Below are 21,326 nucleotides of genomic sequence, written 5' to 3'. Positions count from 1 at the left end.
TGATTCTAGCAGCTTTACATTTCGTATCAATAGTGAACAGCAGTAACAATAAACAGTATCATTTTGTTTTCTTATTAATATGACGACAGATTTGGGAGAAATGTCCTTCGTAGAGACAATTGTACGAGTAGAATCAGTACTTCTTCTTTTACCAGAGTATTTTAAAACACAACATGTGTACTTCTACTGGAGTTTTTACACTCGATTAAACCGTTTTTGGTTTTTAATGGTCTTTGATCGTGTTGTTTCAGCGGCATCTAGCCAACTAGTGTGACCTCGGAGGTCACGTGACGTGTGGCCTTGATGCTGCCTTCACGGAAGATTGTACTTCCCACCTGTTGAGTCGGATTTACAAGAATTGTCACGTTCAAGTCCTTTGATTTCGGGACGAAGGGGGAAAATAAACGGCCGACGTTAAGATTTGCTGTTACCTGCGTGATGGTGAAATCATGTTTTTGATTCCATGATGCTGAAGGAGGAAATGGATGCAACAAAATGCAAACGGTAAGTAATGCATGTAAATATGTTAGATGTAATAATCTAAACCACTGGCAGAATGTCTTAATTAATTTTATAAAGTCAAGTGTACACAGTCATCAAACATTTCACGTCCACAAATCCAAGTATATGAAAGTTAATCATTCTTTAAATATATTTCACCATGAATGTATTTTGTATGTCAAAGCCCTTAAATCAAGAAAAAAGGTAATGTAATGAAACTTTTTAAAGCCCTCACCTTTTTTTTCACATTTTTATTTTATTTTATTGTAATTGTATTATTATTATTATTCTCTCTTCTTTCTTATTTATATTGTTTTCATATTTTGCACCCTTGTAAGAACCTGAACCTTTATAATACCGTGAATAATTTTGACCCATATTGTTAGGATAAGAATGTTCTTAAATTAATAATAAATAACAATGATTTCCCGAGTCGGCAGCTCCCATAATTCCGAGGCCACGTGAAGGCAGCATCTGTGACGTCGCCGCCCTCGGCCGCATTTCCCCGTCCAGATGGTTGTCGCCCCGCGTGCTGCGCGCAGACGTCGTCCCGACAAAATGCCGTTACATGTGTACTTTTGAATTTAAAAAACAGTTGTTTAACGTGTCAGGTGTCCGCGCGATTTGTAAAAAACAAACAAACAAAAATAACAAATATAATTTGTATCGAGCATCACGCGCTGATACGTTGTCTCATAAGAACTGGTTCCGGGTCAGGGGGAAGGTTTGAACTGCTCTCTGGAAAGTGACCATTGTTGTAATCGGGTCGAGGCTGTTATCATTTCCACTTCTGGGCTTTCTTTCTTGTTTTGGGCTCCTTTTTTTACGGGTTCGCAGCAACGACAAGGCGGTGCACGCGTTTCACAAGTGTCATGAAAGAAATGTCAAGGTAAGTCGTGCACGAGCTCAAATCGAGGTTTTTTTTTCGCGTTGAACAGACTCCTAAAGAATAGGCTAAACGGCTAATGCTAACGTTAGCCAACTGTCACAACACCCAAACAAGGCCCCGCAGCGCCGTGTGTTGGCTAAGCTAGCTCCCGTGTGTTGTCGGGGTAACTATGGTGAAATATACCTCCTTTTGTTTTGTTTTTTTTATAAAAGTCACGGGTTCCGTTTTGTTTGAGCGAACGTGAGCCCGCTGGATCGGTGTGAACCGGGAAAGCGAGTCTCCGGTTGACGTTAAACGAGGAATTGTTCCGTAGCAGCCGCCAAGCTAACGTTGTGCTAACATGCTAAAGTAGCTACATTTTTCAGTTAGCGCCTCCTCTCAACCTGTTTGTAGCCTCTTCGGCTAACGTTAGCTAACAAAACACGCGTCTGCTTGTTTGCTTATTGAACTCACTTTTTGCGGATTTTGATTTTGTTTAACATAACTAATCTGCGCTCTGTTGTTGATCGAGTTAAAGTACGGTTTTTTTTTTGTTGCTGTCGGAGTGAACGCGTGACGCTGTTGGCGTGTTTACAGACGGCAACAACAGAAAGAACAACAACACTTTAACCGAGAACTAAAAGCTAGTGCTGGCTGTCAGTTGTTTGTGATGGTGTTGCCATGTCCGTTTGTTTCATCCCCCCCTCGCAGCACCATGCCTGGCGGGCAGCAGCAGCAGCAGCCGCAGAAACACTATGGCATCACCTCTGCCATTAGCCTCGCACCCCCACGGGAAATAGACCACCAGTACACCAAGAAGCTCTGCGACGCCATGAAGCCCTTCGGGGTGTTTGAAGATGAAGAGGAGTTGAACCACAGGTGAGGAAGAGGAGGAGGTCATCTGTTAAGCTTTAACACACACCGTGGGGCGTCATGATCGCATCAACACACAAAACACAGGAGCACATGTAGCAGGACAGTACCAGTCTAGTTCTGACCCTTTTTAAAGGACAGTACCAGTCTAGTTCTGACCCTTTTTAAAGGACGACACCAGTCTAGTTCTGATCCCTTTAAAGGACTACACCAGTCTAGTTCTGACCCTTTTTAAAGGACGACACCAGTCTAGTTCTGACCCTTTTTAAAGGACGACACCAGTCTAGTTCTGACCCTTTTTAAAGGACGACACCAGTCTAGTTCTGACCCCTTTAAAGGACTACACCAGTCTAGTTCTGACCCTTTTTAAAGGACGACACCAGTCTAGTTCTGACCCTTTTTAAAGGACGACACCAGTCTAGTTCTGACCCTTTTTAAAGGACGACACCAGTCTAGTTCTGACCCTTTTTAAAGGACGACACCAGTCTAGTTCTGACCCTTTTTAAAGGACCGTATCAGTCTAGTCCTGACCCCCTTTAAAGGACGACACCAGTCTAGTTCTGACCCTTTTTAAAGGACAACACCAGTCTAGTTCTGACCCTTTTTAAAGGACAGTACCAGTCTAGTTCTGACCCCTTTAAAGCACTACACCAGTCTAGTTCTGACCCTTTTTAAAGGACGACACCAGTCTAGTTCTGACCCTTTTTAAAAGACGACACCAGTCTAGTTCTGACCCTTTTTAAAGGACGACACCAGTCTAGTTCTGACCCTTTTTAAAGGACCGTATCAGTCTAGTCCTGACCCCCTTTAAAGGACGACACCAGTCTAGTTCTGACCCTTTTTAAAGGACGACAACAGTCTAGTTCTGACCCCCTTTAAAGGACGACAACAGTCTAGTTCTGACCCTTTTAAAGGACGACACCAGTCTAGTTCTGACCCTTTTTAAAGGACGACACCAGTCTAGTTCTGACCCTTTTTAAAGGACGACACCAGTCTAGTTCTGACCCCCTTTAAAGGACGACACCAGTCTAGTTCGGACCCTTTTTAAAGGACGACACCAGTCTAGTTCTGACCCTTTTTAAAGGACAGTACCAGTCTAGTTCTGACCCTTTTTAAAGGACGACACCAGTCTAGTTCTGACCCTTTTTAAAGGACAGTACCAGTCTAGTTCTGACCCTTTTTAAAGGACGACACCAGTCTAGTTCTGCGATAAACAAGCTCAACGCTGGTTTACAAGCCACGATTCAACGTAGTGAAGAAGAAACTTGAATTTCCCAACACTCCCAGTATGAATGGGAGGAAGACGTACTGGGAGAAGCATACACACAAGCATGAGGTCTAACTTTCATCCTTCTCCTTTATACTTTGGCTCCGTCCTCTGAGCTCTCAATCACAACAGAGCCAAGAATGTTATTACGCCTTGAAAAATAGTTCCTCACAGGTTTGGTCCTTTTTAAGCTCCTCAAAGATATATTTTATTGTCCGGCAGGTGTGTGTTTGATGTTTGTGTAACTAGATATATAACTCGCACTTTAACGGCGACTGAATCTGTGAACATGAATCTGTGAACGTATTCATTTTCATTGTCGCCACATGGCTGGATTGTGGATAAAAATAACACAAAGTTGTTTCCCCTTTCAGACTTGCAGTTCTTGGGAAGTTAAATAACTTTGTCAAAGAATGGATCGCAGAGATTAGTGAACTAAAGGTGAGTTCTGTTGCGTTGCATACGTTCTAATTAAAAGCTGGATTATATATTGTTGCATCTTTTACAGCGTATATAAATATGCTGACTCAGCGGTATCTGCTTCTCTCCTCCCACAGAACCTCCCACCGTCGGCTATCAGCTGTGTCGGGGGCAAGATATTTACATTCGGGTCGTACAGACTGGGCGTGCACACTAAAGGTACGTCTAGTCCTTATTGTAGTTCGTCTGCAACATTAAACTTTCATGACCTGTATCGACGTTCAGAAGACAGACGGAGGTTTTCCCTGAACATTAGCGAACATATCTGGTTGTTTTTGAAAAGCTCGGTTCAGCCTGAAAGCAAAAGGCCCACATTGTGATATTCCTGCTTTTGAGCGTGTTTCTGAAAAGACCATTTTTGTGGCGTGAAAGCAGAGTAGACTGGAGGCTTTAGTGTGAGGGAGTCGGGACTCGGTTGCTTTTAAACAACAAACACAACCGGTGAGATCAAACATTTCAAAATGACATGGAAGTAAAAACACATTGACATTTGAAGAATTTAAGTTCCTCGTTGTTTATCGGATGTGTTTGAATCTGAATTCCGAGCTAAATGTTTCCAGTGCTTCGTTTCTAACAAACAAAACTTCTGGATAAAACAAATGTGAAAACTGCCAAATGAAGTTCCACTAAATCATTGGAACCTCTTTGCATCACAGTTTGAGACGGTGAAATGCAGAAAAGAGCAAACTTATTAAATGTGTTCACGAGAGAACAGAGTTTGAGCCGAGTCGCTTTGATTTGATCCTCAAAGATAAAGTAAAATATTTACATGAAATGAAAGTCATCATACGAATATGAAAAAAAACAATATAAAATAAATCAAAGTTGGAGGAGGGACGGGAGGAAGCAAAGCTTATCTGGTCCCGCCCCTTCATTACATTATCACGTATAATTTACATATAGCTATATCTTTTGTCAAATAGTCATTATCCAAATTTGAATATGAGCTATATATCAAACACAAAAGAAGAAAAAAACAATTAAAACATTTTTTTTATGTTTTTCTTTGAGTGAAAAAAAAGCTTGCTGTTTGTTTGAAAACAGCACTTGAATCTGTGTTTTGTTGATGCTGGAGATAAATAAGCCGGTCCAACGATTCCTCCCACTGCAGATCATTTAAAGTCAACCGGCTTTTTATTATTATTACCTACTTTACACTTAATGATACAGAATTGTGTTGAACACATTTGGTGCTGACAAACATTTGTTCAGCATTTCATCGTCTCATCCATCTTTATTTTATCGATATAAATAAACTTCCCAGTAAATACTAAAAGCCAGTACTCGGACACCGCTCATCTGATTCTGTCCTCTCAGCCACTTTGATGCTGACTTCTAATTGAGTTTTATGGGTTAATTGGAGGTGAGCAGTGTGTTCTGAGGGGTCGGAGGTCACAGAAAACCTTGAATTTACCCGTTTCTTCCAGGAGCCGACATCGACGCCTTGTGTGTGGCTCCGCGCCACGTCGAGAGAAGCGACTTCTTCCAGTCGTTCTTTGAGAAGTTCAAACAGCACGAAGAGATCAAAGACCTGAGGGTAAGTGTTCCTCGTGAAGGAAGCTCCTCCTTTCCTCGCCGAGCCTGAGAAACCAGCGCTCCCCAGTGAGAACTGCTGAGTTCAAAGGTCATGTTCGCTGAGTCCATATAGATTATAATTTTATCACATTTTGTTGACGTGTATCCAAAATGCAGAGTGGTGGTGCACTTTGATTGGTTAGCAGAGTTTAAGCCTGTACACACGGCAACGATGTTCATCAAAAAAAATTTAGAAATCATTCCATTTATATTTGTTTAATGTTTGAATCATAAACGATCCTTCACAGCCACTGGAATCTAGTTCTACAAATAGTATACTATGAATGTTAGATAAATAAGATTAAAGCAGGACTAATGGACATGACATTGAAATGCCTCCTCTTGTTGTCGTGGCGACAGCCAGCGGAGGAATCCCCGTCTCGGTGTGATGCTGATGTTGTTGCTTGGTGTTTTTCTTCCAGGCTGTCGAGGACGCCTTCGTGCCGGTTATTAAATTCAAATTTGACGGAATAGAGGTGAGTAACTTTGACATGTAAACATCGAAAGAACTGTGATTTAAGTTTGTCATGATTTCTGATACGATGGATACAAAATACGAGTTTATGGAGGTGGATAGTTTGTAACTGTGTGTCAAATGATTAAACAGCAACAGGATTATTTCCATGATTTTATAATTGTAATATTTAATTTTAAAATAAATACCACAACTGTGATCCTGAGGATGAATCCCTTCCAGCTGTAGCTTTGATCAGATGGTTTTCTAAGGTGGGAACTTGATGATGACACCTGTACTATGAAGCAGGATTTGTGCTTAGCGAGGTAACTTAAGCGTTAACTCTGGGTTTTCCGTCCTACGACGCTGGTTCACTTCTTACCGGGGTAGATCGCCATGGTAACTTACGCTGTGGAGCTAACCTGCTCCGGAGCAGGTTATGTTCCTGATAAGAGATCAACACACCGCCGACTGACCAATCAGCTGTCTTGGTGTCTTAGGAGAAACCCTTTTGTCTTTGTCTGACAGTGTTTTATATGAGAGATCCAGATTCTCATCGGAGGGAAAGACTTTTCTGTGTCAGCGTACAGCCTACTGACCACTATGAATTATGTTTTTATATTTATTTGATTTGCTCCCAAGTCCGTTTTACACCGCCGGGATTGCAGCTGAAATATGTGCACGCGCTCATAGCTGGACAGGTAAACCCTGGGTTGAGTTAACGAGTTGATAACCAGCTTCGTGTGACCGCTTATCTCCGATTGCCTTTGTTAGGGTAACTTAAGCTGGATCTCTGAAAGATACCCTGGTATGTTGAACTCGCTGAGTAGTACAGGGCCCTGTTGATGGTCCGGTTTGTAGTCTTTTCTGGGACCTGAACTACAGGTCGCGGATGAGCATCAACAGAGCCTTTTAAAGTTGTGTATTTCGCCCTGATGCAATTTAAAAATACAAACCCTGTTGAGAACGGTCTGTCCCACAAGAAAGCGTGGTCGACGTGTCTGAGGAGATGAACTCGTATTTTAGTTTTTGCTCGGCCTCATCGGTTCCATCCGTCTTCTCTCTGTCTGAGCAGATTGACCTGCTTTTTGCCAGACTGGCCTTACAGTCTATTCCAGACAACCTGGACCTGAGGGGGGACTCCATCCTGAGGAACCTGGACATCCGGTGTATCCGCAGCCTGAACGGTACGCCGCCCGGCGGCCTGTTGGCTTCTATCTAAACACTAAAAACGACTGGCTGGGTCTTCCTGCCTCGGCCGTTGGTGTAAAGCAGCGTTTCTGTTTTCCAGGCTGTCGAGTGACCGATGAAATTCTGTACCTGGTGCCAAACAAAGAGAACTTCAGACTGACGCTGAGAGCCATCAAACTGTGGGCCAAACGTAAGTATATGAATTATTATATTTAGGGATGCACGATATTGATTTTTTGAAGCCGATATCGATAACTTTCTGCTCCTCGGGACCGATACCGATACCGATAACCGATAATATTGTTATTCGTTTTTGAATGTATATTCAGATCAAATTCAGGTCAAAAACACTAATGACTAAGCTTAGGTAGATTTAGCATAGCTTTGCCTTTTACCAAACACCTAACCAGATGTATCACAGTGACATGATAATTATTACTATGAACAAAAGAAAGCCAAGAACAGTTTTGACTCTTCAATAAAATGACAATATTTATTTTTTTTAAATAAATATGTAAGTGAGTCAGTCAGTCAGTCAATGACAACTTTCCCTGAGCAGCATGGGATATGCACACACAAGTGCTGCTACATTAAACTGTTGGTCCTGATCCACACAGAAATGTAAACTACGGTAATAGGCAGAAATATCAGCAAAGCAACAGCCACTACTGCGGATGTGATCCCCTCCATTCAAGCGCTGACGCGACTGCTAAAACAAACGTTACCAACAGACCACGGAGTGAAAACATCAAAGGAAACCCCGTTAAAAGCAGTGGAAACGCGTTTTGGTGACATCGAGGAAAAGCCACTGTATTATCTCTCAACTATATTGGACCCGAGGTACAAGGACCGCTACTTCACCCGTGCATCAAAACGCTAAGCTACGGGCTCGCTGCTTCTTTAGCGGCGCCGGCGTCTTCATACGCTTTTAACACACCGTCGTAGCGATGGTGATGTGCGAGGTGACTTTTAAGGTTGGATGTATTAAAGCTCGATGCCTTTTTCCCTCCTCTTGGAACTTCTGCATTGCATTTGTTACAAATGGCAAGCGATTCAGTTTCCTCAGAAACTTTGAAGTAGTCCCACAGTACAGACGCCATGCGTGTTTGTTTACTAGTCTTCCTCCTCCACTCGCTCGCAGCCTCTACGTCACAGCCAGGCATGAGAAGGGAGCGCTCGATTTGTGGATTAACTCCCTCCTCCGAAACCTGTGATACCACAGTAACCACATCACATGCTAAACGGGAGGCGCCTAGAAAAAAACTAACGTCCCTCATCCCAATCCACCCGTATGACTGTTTTAACACAAACATCCTATCGTCGGATTATCGGAGGTATTAATAATTGTATCGGATTTATCGGGTTGACGTCATAATTCCTATTATCGGGCCGATAATTATCGTGCATCCCTAATTATATTAATATTGACTTGAATGCATCCTTGTGTTGCGTTCATGGTCACCTAAACAAGCCGATATCTAACCTCCCACAGCCGACCTCCGTGTTCTTGAGTAACACTGTTCTTTTGGGAATGCTGCGTTTCAGCTCGTTTTTCCTTTTATTTTATAAGAAACATTCTGCTTTTAGACGGCTTTGTTTTGAAAAGCATGCACACGGATCCTCAATAACCAACCTGAAGCGCTGCAGTGTGCATTCCAGGCCAGTAGGTGGCGGTGAAACTTTTCTAATAGAGCCCTTCTGGTGCATCCGTTGACCCCCTTTATACAGGGCATGTGTGAAGTGGAGCCGTGACGTCACCGTTTCCACGGGGACCAGGTTTCGCTAGTTTCCACGGCGACGCTGGTGTCGCGTATTCAAAAGACTTCACTCTGTAAACCTGGTTTCAGGAGTTTTCGTTCGCAGCCCCCTAAAACACTGTTGTCGTGGAAACGAACGAGCAGAAAGTAAAAATACGTATAGTGCTGAAACGGCCCCTGAGATGCCTCTGACTGGTAACGCGCCCCCTGCCTGCAGGTCGAGGCATCTACTCCAACATGCTGGGCTTCCTGGGCGGCGTGTCGTGGGCCATGCTGGTGGCCCGGACCTGCCAGCTCTACCCCAACGCCGTGGCCGCCACGCTGGTCCACAAGTTCTTCTTGGTGTTTTCAAAATGGTGAGCATGCTTTAGCTCTTGGAAGTTCTACTGTCCCGATGTGTCGGTCCTTTCATATCTCCGTGGTCATTCCATAAATACAGTCTATCAAACCACACAAAGCTTATTAAATACTTAAATTAAAGTTACTGTGGTTTTAAATTTTAATTATTTGTTTCAAAATGTAATCACATTCAACTTAAAGTTGTGACATAAAAACAAAACCACATCTTCAGATGATGCTTGAAAGATATTTGCTATCAGACGTTGTGAGAAAGGTGAGTCGGTATTGGCTCGTAATGATCAGAGAGATGATAAATGATCGTGCTGATGTTGCTCCTGCTCCACTAGGTGGCAGTATTTCCCAGCTCTGAGCCGTATTAACACTCCTTACTGTTGATGGTGTCCCACAGGGAGTGGCCGAACCCTGTGCTATTGAAACAGCCCGAGGACAGTAACCTGAACTTACCTGTGTGGGATCCCAGAGTGAGTATGGTCTCTAATCTTATCTGCTGAAGTGTGAGTTGTGTTGGTTGTTGGTTCATGTCTCCTCTGTCCTCATGTGACCCGGGACATTGATCCGGTCCTCTATCATGAGAGTCTAGACTGTGTGGGAGGAGGCTTCCAGAGCAGCGTGGAGCACGGAGGCTTCCTGCGTGACACGCCCCCTTCAGTAAAATCCAGGAACTAGCAGTTAAAATAGCAACAGATCTGTGTTTGAAGCCCAGTCGAATCCCCGTGTGGACAAATGAGTAACAGTACCGTCAATAATTGCATATTTTTCATTTGAATATATTATAATATATATCTGTTTTTGGCTTTACTGTTTTGTTTTTTTCATAATGAAACCATTGAACTTACTTTAGTTAATCCCAAACAACTCTTTCTAGCCTGAAGTGAAGACGTTGTCGCTGTTGTAACTGCTGTGTCATGTTTGCTGTTGTTCCTTCGGCAATAAACACATTTTAATTATCTGCTGGTGTCGTTTCCGTTCAGTCACAGCGCGGCCTAGATCTCTTTATCCTTAATGTTGAGTCTGGGTTAACTGTGAGACGTGCTCATCTAATGTAGAAACGACCAGATAATCCCAAAGGTTTGTGTGCAGCAGCTTCAGAGTCCAGCTTCTCTCTACCAGCTTTCTCCAACGTGAAACGCATTATTAACCAAATAAACTCGCAGCTTGATTTGCAGTTTGTAGACGGATCTGTGCACATTTTAAAATCAAGATTTCTGTCTTGCCTGTTTAAATTAAATTGTTTGGCACCTGATCCGTGTACCGACGTGCTCCGAGGGAAGATGCTGATCCACGACCCGACACATGGAAGCATCCAAGTGTGTGTGTGTGTGTGTGTGTGTGTGGGGAGGGGGGCAGCCTCTCATCTCCTCAGTGGTCCCTGTGCCGTGTTTCAGGTGAACCCGTCCGACAGATACCACCTGATGCCCATCATCACGCCCGCCTACCCGCAGCAGAACTCCACCTACAACGTCTCCACGTCCACGCGCACCATCATGAGCGAGGAGTTCAAATACGGTATGGACGGCAGAGTTCCCTTTTCAACATGTCTGTCTGAAGTCTGAATGTTGGTTGTTGAGGCCGGTGTGTTCTGTCGTCAGGCCTCAGCGTCACGGACGAGATCCTTCAGGGGAAAGCAGAATGGTCCAAACTCTTTGAGCCGCCCAACTTCTTCCAAAAATACAAGTAAGGCGTTTGGAATGTTTGTTTAGGAGAAACCGCTTTGAGATGTATCGTCTCGGTTTTCAGACGAGTCCCAACATGTAACACAATCACTATTAAAAATGACAGAAAAAACTAAATAATGATTATAAAATTGAGAAAATACTTGCATACACAAGCAAACAAAACTCCCGTCACTTCTGACGACATTTGACGAAGTAGAAATACTTCATTACTGTACGTAGGTGTAAGTAGAATTTTCAGGTATCTTGTACTTTACCTTAGTATTTATTTTTCTGATAATGTTGTACTTTTCCTCCTGACATGTAAAAACAAATATCTGTATTTATAAACGGGCTCGTTACGCTAGTTTTAATGCTTTTGAGGGGAATTATCGATTGTTTTTATTAATATGATGCAAGCTTCAGTTTGTCTTGTAAATGTCCTTTATAAGGATACTTTTACTTTCTACTTTGAGTGCATTTCAGTACTTTTACACTTGCGTACTACTTTCTTTTTTTAACACGAGCATCTGTACTTGTACATGAGTAAAGGATGTCTGGACAGCTAGTTCCCCAGGCACAAGTCTGAGTAAACACCGAGTGGTTGGGTGATGTTTGGGTCAGTTGTGCATTTCATTCGTATAGCTGCCGTCTGTTCGTGCTGCTCAACGCTGTGATTCTCCTCCTGCAGACATTACATCGTTCTGACGGCCAGCGCCTCCACGGAGGAGAACCATCTAGAATGGTGAGTGTCTGACCGGACTCCTCGCATATCTGTTACTACAGACCACTACATCCCCATGTTCTCCCTCAGGATCGGTCTGGTGGAGTCCAAGATCCGCGTCCTGGTGGGGAACCTGGAGAGGAACGAGTACATCACCCTGGCTCACGTCAACCCCCAGTCCTTCCCCGGGTCCAAGGAGAACCGCAACGAGTGAGTCCACGTTCATCCAGACACGCATGCAAACGGCTGATCCCCTCGTTCATCAGAGTCGCTATGTTTTCATGTGTCCTTCAGCTACAGTAGGTGTTTTCAAGATTTGGAAAGTGCTTGGATTTAGACTAAAGGTCTATAAATGTGTGTTGTATGTGATGACATCTATGATAGAACAGAGGAAAGAAGATCTCCATATCTGAGGGACTGAAAACAGCATTTTCTGACATTTCTTTATGAAAAATGCCTTTTGATGATGAACAGATGATGAAAATAGTTGGTGATTATATTTCTGTGGATCTGTTAGTGGAATTAGTTTTCCTTTCATTTGTGGTCCTTCTGTAAAAAGCTGTCTCCAAACATCATGTTGGTTGTTTAGAGGACAATAACATCTCATTTAATGTGATGAACAAGTGACATAATAAGTAGACTGAATACTGACCATTGGATTGGTACAAATATGGAGTTTACCACAGCTGGAAGGGGCTGGAAAAGCATGGAAATGCACCTGGAAATGCTTGGAAAGTGCTTGAATGTGACTTTGGAGAAGGTGGAGGAACCCTGCATGTTGCTTGTTGACATGTTGATGCTGCTGGTGCACGTCGGTGAGTCATGAAGTCGTCGGCTTGTTGTCACGGTGACGAGGTGTTAGGTGATCGCCATTCTGCGTTTCTAGAACATCATTCAAGGTCAAAGTCTGACATCGGCATTAAACTACAAACGCAGGCAACAACGTGAAGGCCACTTAACTTGTGAAGCAGCTTCACGATGCCATTCAAAGGCATCGAAGTTGATTCCAGGAGGATCCGGTACTACTTTATCACACAACAGCGTTTTAAACTCAGTTCTATGAGACATGAAGCCAATAGCAGGGGTTTCCCTCCTGGTGTGATGTGGTTCTGGTCGGAGCCCCGACAGCAGCAGGGGTCTGGACCACCTGCGGGGGTCTGGACCACCTGCGGAGGTCTCGACCACCTGCGGAGGTCTCGACCACCTGCGGGGGTCTGGACCACAGCAGTCTAGCCTGTCAAAAATGCATGAAGACGTTTCTCCAGGTCATCCTGGTCCAGGAAGTCTTTATTCTTGTGATATGTTTGAGGCGGATAGTTTTTCTTGATGTTCGTTTGAAGAGGATTTCTGACTCCGTCTTTAGTCTCCCGTTAGAGATTCAAGGTGAGACTTTAAGTCCAAGTGTGTTGATCTTTATTTAGTTGTAAGAAGTCGTGGCCCATCCATTTCTTAACGTGTGCTCCCACGACGCCGGTAGTGTTCAATAATGAACCTCCGTGTTGTTTGTCCCAAGGAACGACTTCGTGTCCATGTGGTTCATCGGGATCATCTTCAAGAAGGTGGAGAACGCTGAGAGCGTGAACATCGACCTGACGTACGACATCCAGTCCTTCACCGACACCGGTAGGTTCTGTTGCTTCACGTCTGAAACATTAAACATGCAGATGGCAAGTAGCCTGTTATATCCGGGCTTCGTGAGGTGCTGGAAATCCTTGAAAACGAGTGAATAAAGTGCTTGAAATGTCTGTCCTATATAATGACACATATGATCGGTGGCGGCGTGTTAGCGGCGTGTTAGCGGCGTGTAAACGGCGTGTAAACGGCGGTTAACGCCGTGTTGTCCTCTGCAGTGTACAGACAAGCCAACAACATCAACATGCTGAAGGACGGCATGAAGATCGAAGCCACGCACGTGAAGAAGAAACAGCTCCATCAGTACCTTCCTCCGGAGCTGGTGCAGAAGAAGAAGAGGGTGAGACCTCGCTGATGCATGCTGGGAGGGCAAAGCCAGTCTCTTGCTCTTTCTTTTCAACGTTTGCATGCTTCGTGTTCTTCCTGTGTGTGCAGAGCATCGCCGAGTTGAACCGCAGCTCCAACGGGGGGAGCTCCAAGCGGATCTCCCTGGACGGCAGCGCCCTGGACAGCTCCAGGGACACGGACTCGGGGACCCCCTTCAGCTCCCCGGCCTGTAAACCCGCCAAGCCAGCGTCCGACACGGAGGACAGGTGGGATGCTCCTCCACACTTGTATTTTTATAATGTGTATATATATATATAGTTGTATATTTACAGTGACTCGGCTGGACGATGACGCTGAGTGAATGATTCTTCTGTTTTGCAGCGTTAGCCCTCCGAAGCAGCTTTTATTGGAAAGTTCCCCGGCACCCAACGCAGCAGAACCACCCAGCGGAGCACCACCCAGCGGAGCACCACCCAGCGGAGCACCACCCAGCGCAGCAGCAGCTACAGACCAGGGCATGTCCATCCCGGTTATTGGCTCCAGTGAGTCATTCTAATGAACATTAAAGTCCTTTTCTTCTCCGGGAGAGGCCGTTTGAAGAGGATCTATTCTTCTTCTCCTTCTTTACTTTATTGTGTTTCTAGTTTGATGTTCAAGTAAACGTCTCCAGAGAGAGAACCGAAAGTTTGTATCATATAAGTCCCGCCCTCCAACAAAGCTAGTCAGACAGGAGGAGGAGCGTGGAGCGCCTCCATGTGGAGGAGACAAACAAACGTCCTTCGTCTAGAGGAAGAACAAGAGGCTGGAATTCACTTCATCACTTGAATAGAATAGATGCTCTTTAATATTTTAAAAATGGCATCATGTCTCATTAATAATAAGTCAACGAAACACCAACCAAACCAGTATGAATGAGTCAAAGGCACGTTGGCATGTGGTAAGTGTGTCCGCCATGAATCCTCGTCTGCTCTCTGTGGTTTCTGAAGAGCCTGCAGCCAAAGCCAAGCCTGCTTCCCCTCCAGCCTGCAGCGCCGTCGCCACGGCGACCAGCGGCGACGTGCCCCCCAGCGCCACCAGCAGCACCGGCGAGGAGCCCAACGGCCTGGACGACTCGCTCAACGGGGCTCCCGCCAAGAGGCCGCACTCGCCCACGCCGGACGACCTGGCCAAGAGGCACAAAGACATGGAGGTGGGTGGAGTCACGCCGGTCATGTGATTACCCGTAACGGCAAGTTTGAGTGTGACGCGGTTGTTTGGTTGCTGCAGGTGGCGTCCAACGACGACGCCGCATTTAAGGAGCCGTATCCTCCGTCCTCGGACGCCGGCACACAGGGGGGCGGAGCCAATGTCGTAGGTGTCCTTCACTCCGGATGAGTCTGTAAATGGTGTCACAGTGGGCGGAGCCTAATTAACGTTTTCACTCTCTCTCTCTTCACCATCAGATCCCCGTTTCTGGATCAAAGGCGAAGCCCATTCCAACCATCGATACCTCAAGAACACAGGTGAGTCTGCTGTTTCACACCTGAACTCTACCTGTGGACGATGCAGTCATGTGACATTTTAATCATCTTCAATCCGATGGTCATTAATCAGAAGGTAAAACCCGTATCGTCCCACCTCTAATGTAGTAACCCTTTATTACATGTCATCATGTTTTTAGTTTAGTTCTAAACGTAATCCACTGAAGACTTTGAAGTAAAAATCACAGTTGATACAGGTGCTGGAAATCCTTGAAAACCCTTGAATTTTAGTGTGGTGTTTTCAAGGTGTGAAAAGTGCTTGGATGTAGTATAAAGTGCTTGAAGTGTGTGTTCTATGTGATGAAGTGACATAATAAGTAGACTGAATACTGACCATTGGATTGATACAAATATGGAGTTTACCACAGCTGGAAGGGGCTGGAAAAGCATGGAAATGCACCTGGAAATGCTTGGAAAGTGCTTGAATGTGGCTTCGGAACAAGTGGAGGAACCCTGATAAAATATTCTGACAATGTTTGTTAATCCACCTCCATCAACATCATGCTGAAGTTTGAAGTCATATTTGCAGTATTTCATAACTTTCCAGCCTCTGTTGAGTTATTTGGAGCCGTTTGATTGGCCCACAGCTAGAAACGCTCAGATGGTTTTCCGTGGCGTGACTGTGTTGTGCTTCCTGTCGGCCTCCAGAGACTTCCCAGCATGGAGCTGCCAGACGCCTCCTCGCCGCTGCCGGCCAGCAACAGCTGTCGCGTGGTGAAGAACTCCATCAAACTGGCGCTCAACCGCCACAAGTAAGCTGCAGCTCGTTACTAATTAATTAATGAATGAACTAATTAAGAGGCCGCTGCTGCTTGTTGGCCTTCCCTCATGTTTCCTCCGTCTCATTCATGTGCTGCAGCGTCACGCCTCCCAAGCCCCCCGTGTTTGAGGACGCCCTCGCCACCGACGCCCCTCCCAGCCAAGAAAAGGGCATGTCCATCCCCGTCATCGGCTCCAGTGAGTGCAGCGATGTGATTGGTCGACTGTGAATGCTGTACTCAAATGTTCCCACTACCTTCCTCGTACATATTTATTATTATTTATTCCAATATTTCTACCACGTGACATTCTTCCACATTCAAACCAGCAGTTCGTTTCAGCCTCCAAACCAGCTCACATTCGTTTAGTCCCGCTAACTGATCATTTATTAGTTAATTCAACTCGCCAGCGGGCGTCATGACGACCATGTTGGAAGTTGGAGTAAATGAGCTCCGCCCCCATATAAAGTGATTTGCGTCCTCGTGTTTCCTCTGCAGAGCATGTGGCGTCCAAACACGCGGTGGTGGCGGCAGCGGCGGCGGCGCCCGTCGGCAGCTCCATCCCCACGCTGGTGAGCCGGGGGTCCGACCCCCTGAACGGAGCCTCCGCCAAGAGGTCCCACTCCCCGTCGTCCCTGGAGGAGCAGGCCAAGAGGCTGAAGGAGACGGAGAAGGCCCGGATCCACATCGCCTGAACGCAGACGGATTTCTACGTGACTAGAGTTCAAACGCAGCGATGACTTCGGGGCGAGGGGGCGTGTTCGGGCCGCTCGGTGCAGCAGCAGGACACCTTCGCCTCCAGACCTTTAGATTCCAGACGAGCCGGTGGATCAGGACTCGGCTCAGACCAGATGTTGTGAGCTCCGCCGGCATCCAGAGGGCATTGGACACAACGGTGGCGGAGAAATCCCACACGAGAACTCAAGTGACCGTTTTTCTTTTTACTCGTCTTTTCTGTCGGTGTTTGAAATGTCCACAGACGGAAGAGGAGCTGTTTCTTTCTTTTCTTCTTTTGGTTTCCAGTTAACATGTTTTAAAACAGCCCAGAACATTTATCGACTTGCTTGCTACACGTGTGTGCGCTGATTTTCTTTCTTTCTTTTCTTTCCTCCCAAACAGAAACCTGTACAGTAAATGTTGATGTACATAACTTTTTTGTCTTTAAAAAAAACTAAGCAAAAGATCACTCAGTCTTTTGACCCTTCTATTGTAGTTTTATCTAAAAACGAAAGGAAAATGTTAAAAAAAAAAAATGTATTTTTTTTCTTTTTTGTTTTTCTCTATTGCTTGTCCAAAAAACAAAGGAAGTGTCCATCCCCGGATATGTTTTGTAAACACTGTAACGGTTTGGATCGCAGGGAGGCGATCGCACCTCTTTGGACCACCATGACCCCCCCAAAGGGACTCCAGGTTGGTATCGGACTCCCGGCATAGACGCCCGGTGACATCACTGCTCTCAGGTGCCGGTAAGCCAAGAAAAAAATCCTCTTTTTGTCAATTAACCATCATGCATTTCTCTGGAAATTGGGTGCAAATTTGTTTCCGGTTGTGGTCCGGCTGTGGGACCGGATCGTGGACCGGACCGGTGACGCCACGCTAGTCGTCGTTCAGTGTAGCTTCGGTGCCCAACGCGTGTCCGATTTAAAGGCGTGACGCGTTTTCTCTTTTCCGTGGTGCGTTTAAAGACCCCGACGTCAGAGCGCTGACGAGCGAGTGGTGAACGAGAGTTTGGATATCGGTTTGTGTGCTTTTGGATTGTCAGGAGGGCTAAACTACAAAAACAAACAGGTGGTTTGTTGGGGATGCTGTCTGGACCCTGACCCCCTCACCGACCCCGGACCCTGACCCCCTCACCGACCCCGGACCCCCCTCACCGACCCCGGACCCTGACCCCCCCCCCCCCCCCCCCCCCCCCGTGTGCGTGTGTGTGTGTGTGTGTGTGGACCCGCCGCCTCCTGTGGAGGTTCTTATAGGCGTCTGCTGAGGGGGGGGCCAAGGCTGGGTTTGGGGGGTCAGGAGGACCAGGTCTATCCTAGCCCCCCCCCTTTCTGGTGTGAAACTCGCTGACTGTTTGGTTTCAGAGATGGTCTGAAGGCGTGATGCTGAGGAGGCGGCGCTGACGCGGCGTTTCTTCACGGCGTTTCTTCACGGCTTCACTTTCCCCAAAACAAATGTACAGAGAACAAAACAGGTTGTGTTTTTTTTTTCTTTTCTTTTCTTTTTTTTTCTTTTTTTTCTTTTTTTTCAAAAAAGGCATCTTCTTCATTATCGGGGGTTTTCTTATCACTTTATTTATATTTGCATATTTGTACCATGTGATCTTTTTTTAATAGCATTCATAGCCGGTAGGTCTCTTTTAATGAAATCTGCTCGTTTCAGACTCATGTTTGGCTGTTTGGAAACGTTTAACAAAAACAGGTCATTAGATGTTTGTTTCTAAAATGTATTGAAAGGGTATTTTTGTATGTGTTTATCACTTCCTTTAAATGAATCCGTACACCCATTAAACCCCTAAAAACGACCACGTGTCTCTTCTTTGTTACTTTACTTTAATAGGATTCTCAGGTATCTTGTACTTGTTTCTGACAACTTTGTACTGTTCCTCCCTACATATTAAAACTAATATCTGTACTTTCTACTCCACACATTTCACACATTTTTTCAGATTCTTATTTTTTTGTAATAATTACTTATTAATATGAGAAATTCAGTTTGTGTAATAAAAAAAATAAACAGCCAGTACAAATATCCTTACTTTATGCTTCTCATACATTTCCACTTTTACTTGAGTAACTAAATAGAATAAAAATGGGAAAAATATTAAATGCAACATCAAACTAAAAACAATAGAAGAGGTAAAATTACGTTTATAGTATTTTAAAAGAAAATGTAATTTAACAAATATTTCTTTTATTGTTTGACAATAAAATTAAATGTTAACAATATATAATTAAATTTAGTATATATTTTAAAATTAAATAAACTCTATATTTTTACTATTTATTTAGTAATATTTGTTATCCAATCGTGTGTTCCTCATGTTCACCAGCAGGGGTCGTTGTCCAGCACTGATTTGAAAAGCTTCCAGTAATGAAAGTTTCTTCGATGTTTGTTTAAAGGTTCACTTCAACTTCCATCTCCTCCTGTCTGTTTCTAATATGTAATATAATTATATCTCTAATACAACAAACAAACATCAAGACTTGTGAAATAGCTGCAACATGGATTTGTAATGAAAATAAATCGGGTGTATAATATATATTTAATTACACATTTCCCTTTTATTTAGCATTTTAATGCTGTTATTTCTGTTTCATATATCGACGTGTTAAACATTCTTCAATGCGTTCCAATAAAATGTATGATTTTATGTATATTTATGTTAAGAATGTTTAATTTAAAGAAAGGCAGGAAGTGACCATATTTGGACTGTGGATGAGTGACAGATGGATCTGATGACCACAAGCGGCACCCTCAGTGGATCTGGATCCATGTGGATTCTGGTATGAAAATGCTACCAAAGTTAGCTTTGTGATTCAAGGTCAACCTGTCAATCAGCAGGTAAGCCCCGCCCCCTAAAGCATCCCCTGCTTTCTGGTCTGGTGGACTCTAAATGGACCATAATGTACTAAATGAACATCATGCTGGATTGAAGAAGACTTGAAACTAGAGATTGAGACCATAAACTCATGTTTACAATGTTTACTGAGATAATACATCAAGAGAGAAGTAGGACCATTTTCTCATAGACTTCTATACAACCAGAGAGGAGTCGCCCCCTGGTGGCCAGCAGAGAGAAGTAGGACCATTTTCTCATAGACTTCTATACAACCAGAGAGGAGTCGCCCCCTGGTGGCCAGCAGAGAGAAGTAGGACCATTTTCTCATAGACTTCTATACAACCAGAGAGGAGTCGCCCCCTGGTGGCCAGCAGAGAGAAGTAGGACCATTTTCTCATAGACTTCTATACAACCAGAGAGGAGTCGCCCCCTGGTGGCCAGCAGAGAGAAGTAGGACCATTTTCTCATAGACTTCTATACAACCAGAGAGGAGGCGCCCCCTGGTGGCCAGCAGAGAGAAGTAGGACCATTTTCTCATAGACTTCTATACAACCAGAGAGGAGTCGCCCCCTGGTGGCCAGCAGAGAGAAGTAGGACCATTTTCTCATAGACTTCTATACAACCAGAGAGGAGTCGCCCCCTGGTGGCCAGCAGAGAGAAGTAGGACCATTTTCTCATAGACTTCTATACAACCAGAGAGGAGTCGCCCCCTGGTGGCCAGCAGAGGTTAAAGACACTTCGGTGCTCCACTGGGTAAGTTGCTGCCTGTCTTTTCTCTCTCTCTCTCTCTCTCTCTCTCTCTCTCTCTCTCTCTCTCTCTCTCTCTCTCTCGGGCTCGGTCGCTCATTGGTCGGTTCAGATGAAGAGGGCGGTGACGTAGGGGAAATCCCCCGCCAGTGTCTCTCTCTCTCTTGTTAACAAATATTACTTTTCCTTTCCGCTGTCACTCATTCAGCTCGCACTCCTCCGGCAGACGGTGACCTGAGAGAGAGACAGACAGACAGACAGACAGACAGACAGACAGAGAGAGAGAGAGAGAGAGAGAGAGAGAGAGAGAGAGAGACAGAGCGCGCGCTGTGCATCATGGACGGTGAGTGGCTGCATCTTCATTTACTCTCTGCTATTAATAATAACAACAATCATAATATATTATCTTACAGTAGTCAACGTTGTGTTTATTAGCACTGACGTCACACACGCAGAAAGAAGCGTCACGTGCTCCGTTGTTAAATTCGGACAGTGTGTTTGTCTCGAGCTTCTTCCTTGTTCATCAGTGTTGTTGATGGAGTGTGTGTGTGTGTGTGTGTGTGAGATCACAGGACACTGAGTACTAGTACTTCTTACTTCATTCCTGTACTTCTGCTAGTACTCTCAGGTATTCGTGTACTTTTACTGGAGTATTTAATGTTCCTGATGTTTAGTTTTTCTGCATCAGAGGAGAATTAATTTCACTACTTTTACACTTGTACTTGAGTAATGACTTAGAGTACTTGTACTTTCACCAGAGTATTTATGAACATAAGTACTTGGTCGACAGGACACAACAAATATTATGTCAACTATCACACTGTGTTTACTGTATCTGTCCCCCCCCCCCACAGTTCTAATGCCCTCCATGCTCGGGGACGATCTGCACCGACGTGAGTATTTCATCTGCTTGTCTCCACAAGTCAAACCCTAAAAACAGTGTGAAAGCATCGCAGCGTCTTTCACTTCCTCATTGTGTTTCAGTGTGTGTGCGTGTGTGTGTGTGTGTGTGTGTGTGTGTGTGTGTGCGCGTGTGCGTGTGTGTGTGTGTGCGTGTGTGTGTGTGTGTGTGTGTGTGTGT

General features: G+C 44.8%; 2 protein-coding genes across 4 annotated transcripts in view; both read left to right on the top strand.

Annotated features, from left to right (window-relative positions):
• Nucleotides 1–1,048: 1,048 nt before the first annotated feature.
• papolg (poly(A) polymerase gamma) lies at nt 1,049–18,460 on the top strand (the record flags this gene model as incomplete). 3 transcript variants are annotated; one of them, XM_084021424.1, is made up of 24 exons in its annotated part: nt 1,064–1,390; nt 2,081–2,248; nt 3,884–3,950; nt 4,067–4,148; nt 5,417–5,526; nt 5,987–6,040; nt 7,094–7,205; nt 7,310–7,399; nt 9,184–9,322; nt 9,715–9,787; nt 10,712–10,832; nt 10,916–11,000; nt 11,670–11,723; nt 11,793–11,912; nt 13,216–13,325; nt 13,553–13,674; nt 13,770–13,927; nt 14,043–14,203; nt 14,648–14,850; nt 14,928–15,011; nt 15,104–15,163; nt 15,830–15,933; nt 16,041–16,138; nt 16,438–18,460. In XM_084021424.1, the coding sequence occupies exons 1-24, from the start codon at nt 1,374–1,376 to the stop codon at nt 16,632–16,634; spliced, it is 2,589 nt and encodes an 862-aa protein (XP_083877550.1). In that variant the 5' UTR covers nt 1,064–1,373. The 3 variants fall into 3 exon arrangements, with proteins under 3 accessions (XP_083877552.1, XP_083877551.1, XP_083877550.1); XM_084021425.1 differs by lacking the exons at nt 10,712–10,832; nt 10,916–11,000; nt 11,670–11,723; ... (9 more) ...; nt 16,041–16,138; nt 16,438–18,460 and having other exon boundaries at nt 1,051–1,390; nt 9,715–10,275; XM_084021426.1 differs by lacking the exons at nt 9,715–9,787; nt 10,712–10,832; nt 10,916–11,000; ... (10 more) ...; nt 16,041–16,138; nt 16,438–18,460 and having other exon boundaries at nt 1,049–1,390; nt 9,184–9,326.
• Nucleotides 18,461–20,465: 2,005 nt separating this feature from the next.
• rel (v-rel avian reticuloendotheliosis viral oncogene homolog) overlaps nt 20,466–21,326 on the top strand; it is a 12,002-nt gene continuing 11,141 nt past the window's right edge. The window contains exons 1-2 of the mRNA XM_084021445.1: nt 20,466–20,588; nt 21,100–21,138. Of these exons, the coding sequence (XP_083877571.1) occupies nt 20,582–20,588; nt 21,100–21,138 (46 nt within the window). The 5' untranslated portion in view covers nt 20,466–20,581. The remainder of the gene's footprint in view (nt 20,589–21,099; nt 21,139–21,326) is intronic.

This window comes from Eutrigla gurnardus, assembly GCF_963514095.1.
Source record: "Eutrigla gurnardus genome assembly, chromosome: 11".
Taxonomy (NCBI): Eukaryota; Metazoa; Chordata; class Actinopteri; order Perciformes; family Triglidae; genus Eutrigla; species Eutrigla gurnardus.
Note: the sequence above shows the minus strand (reverse complement) of the source record. Positions and strands in the feature narration are given on the sequence as shown.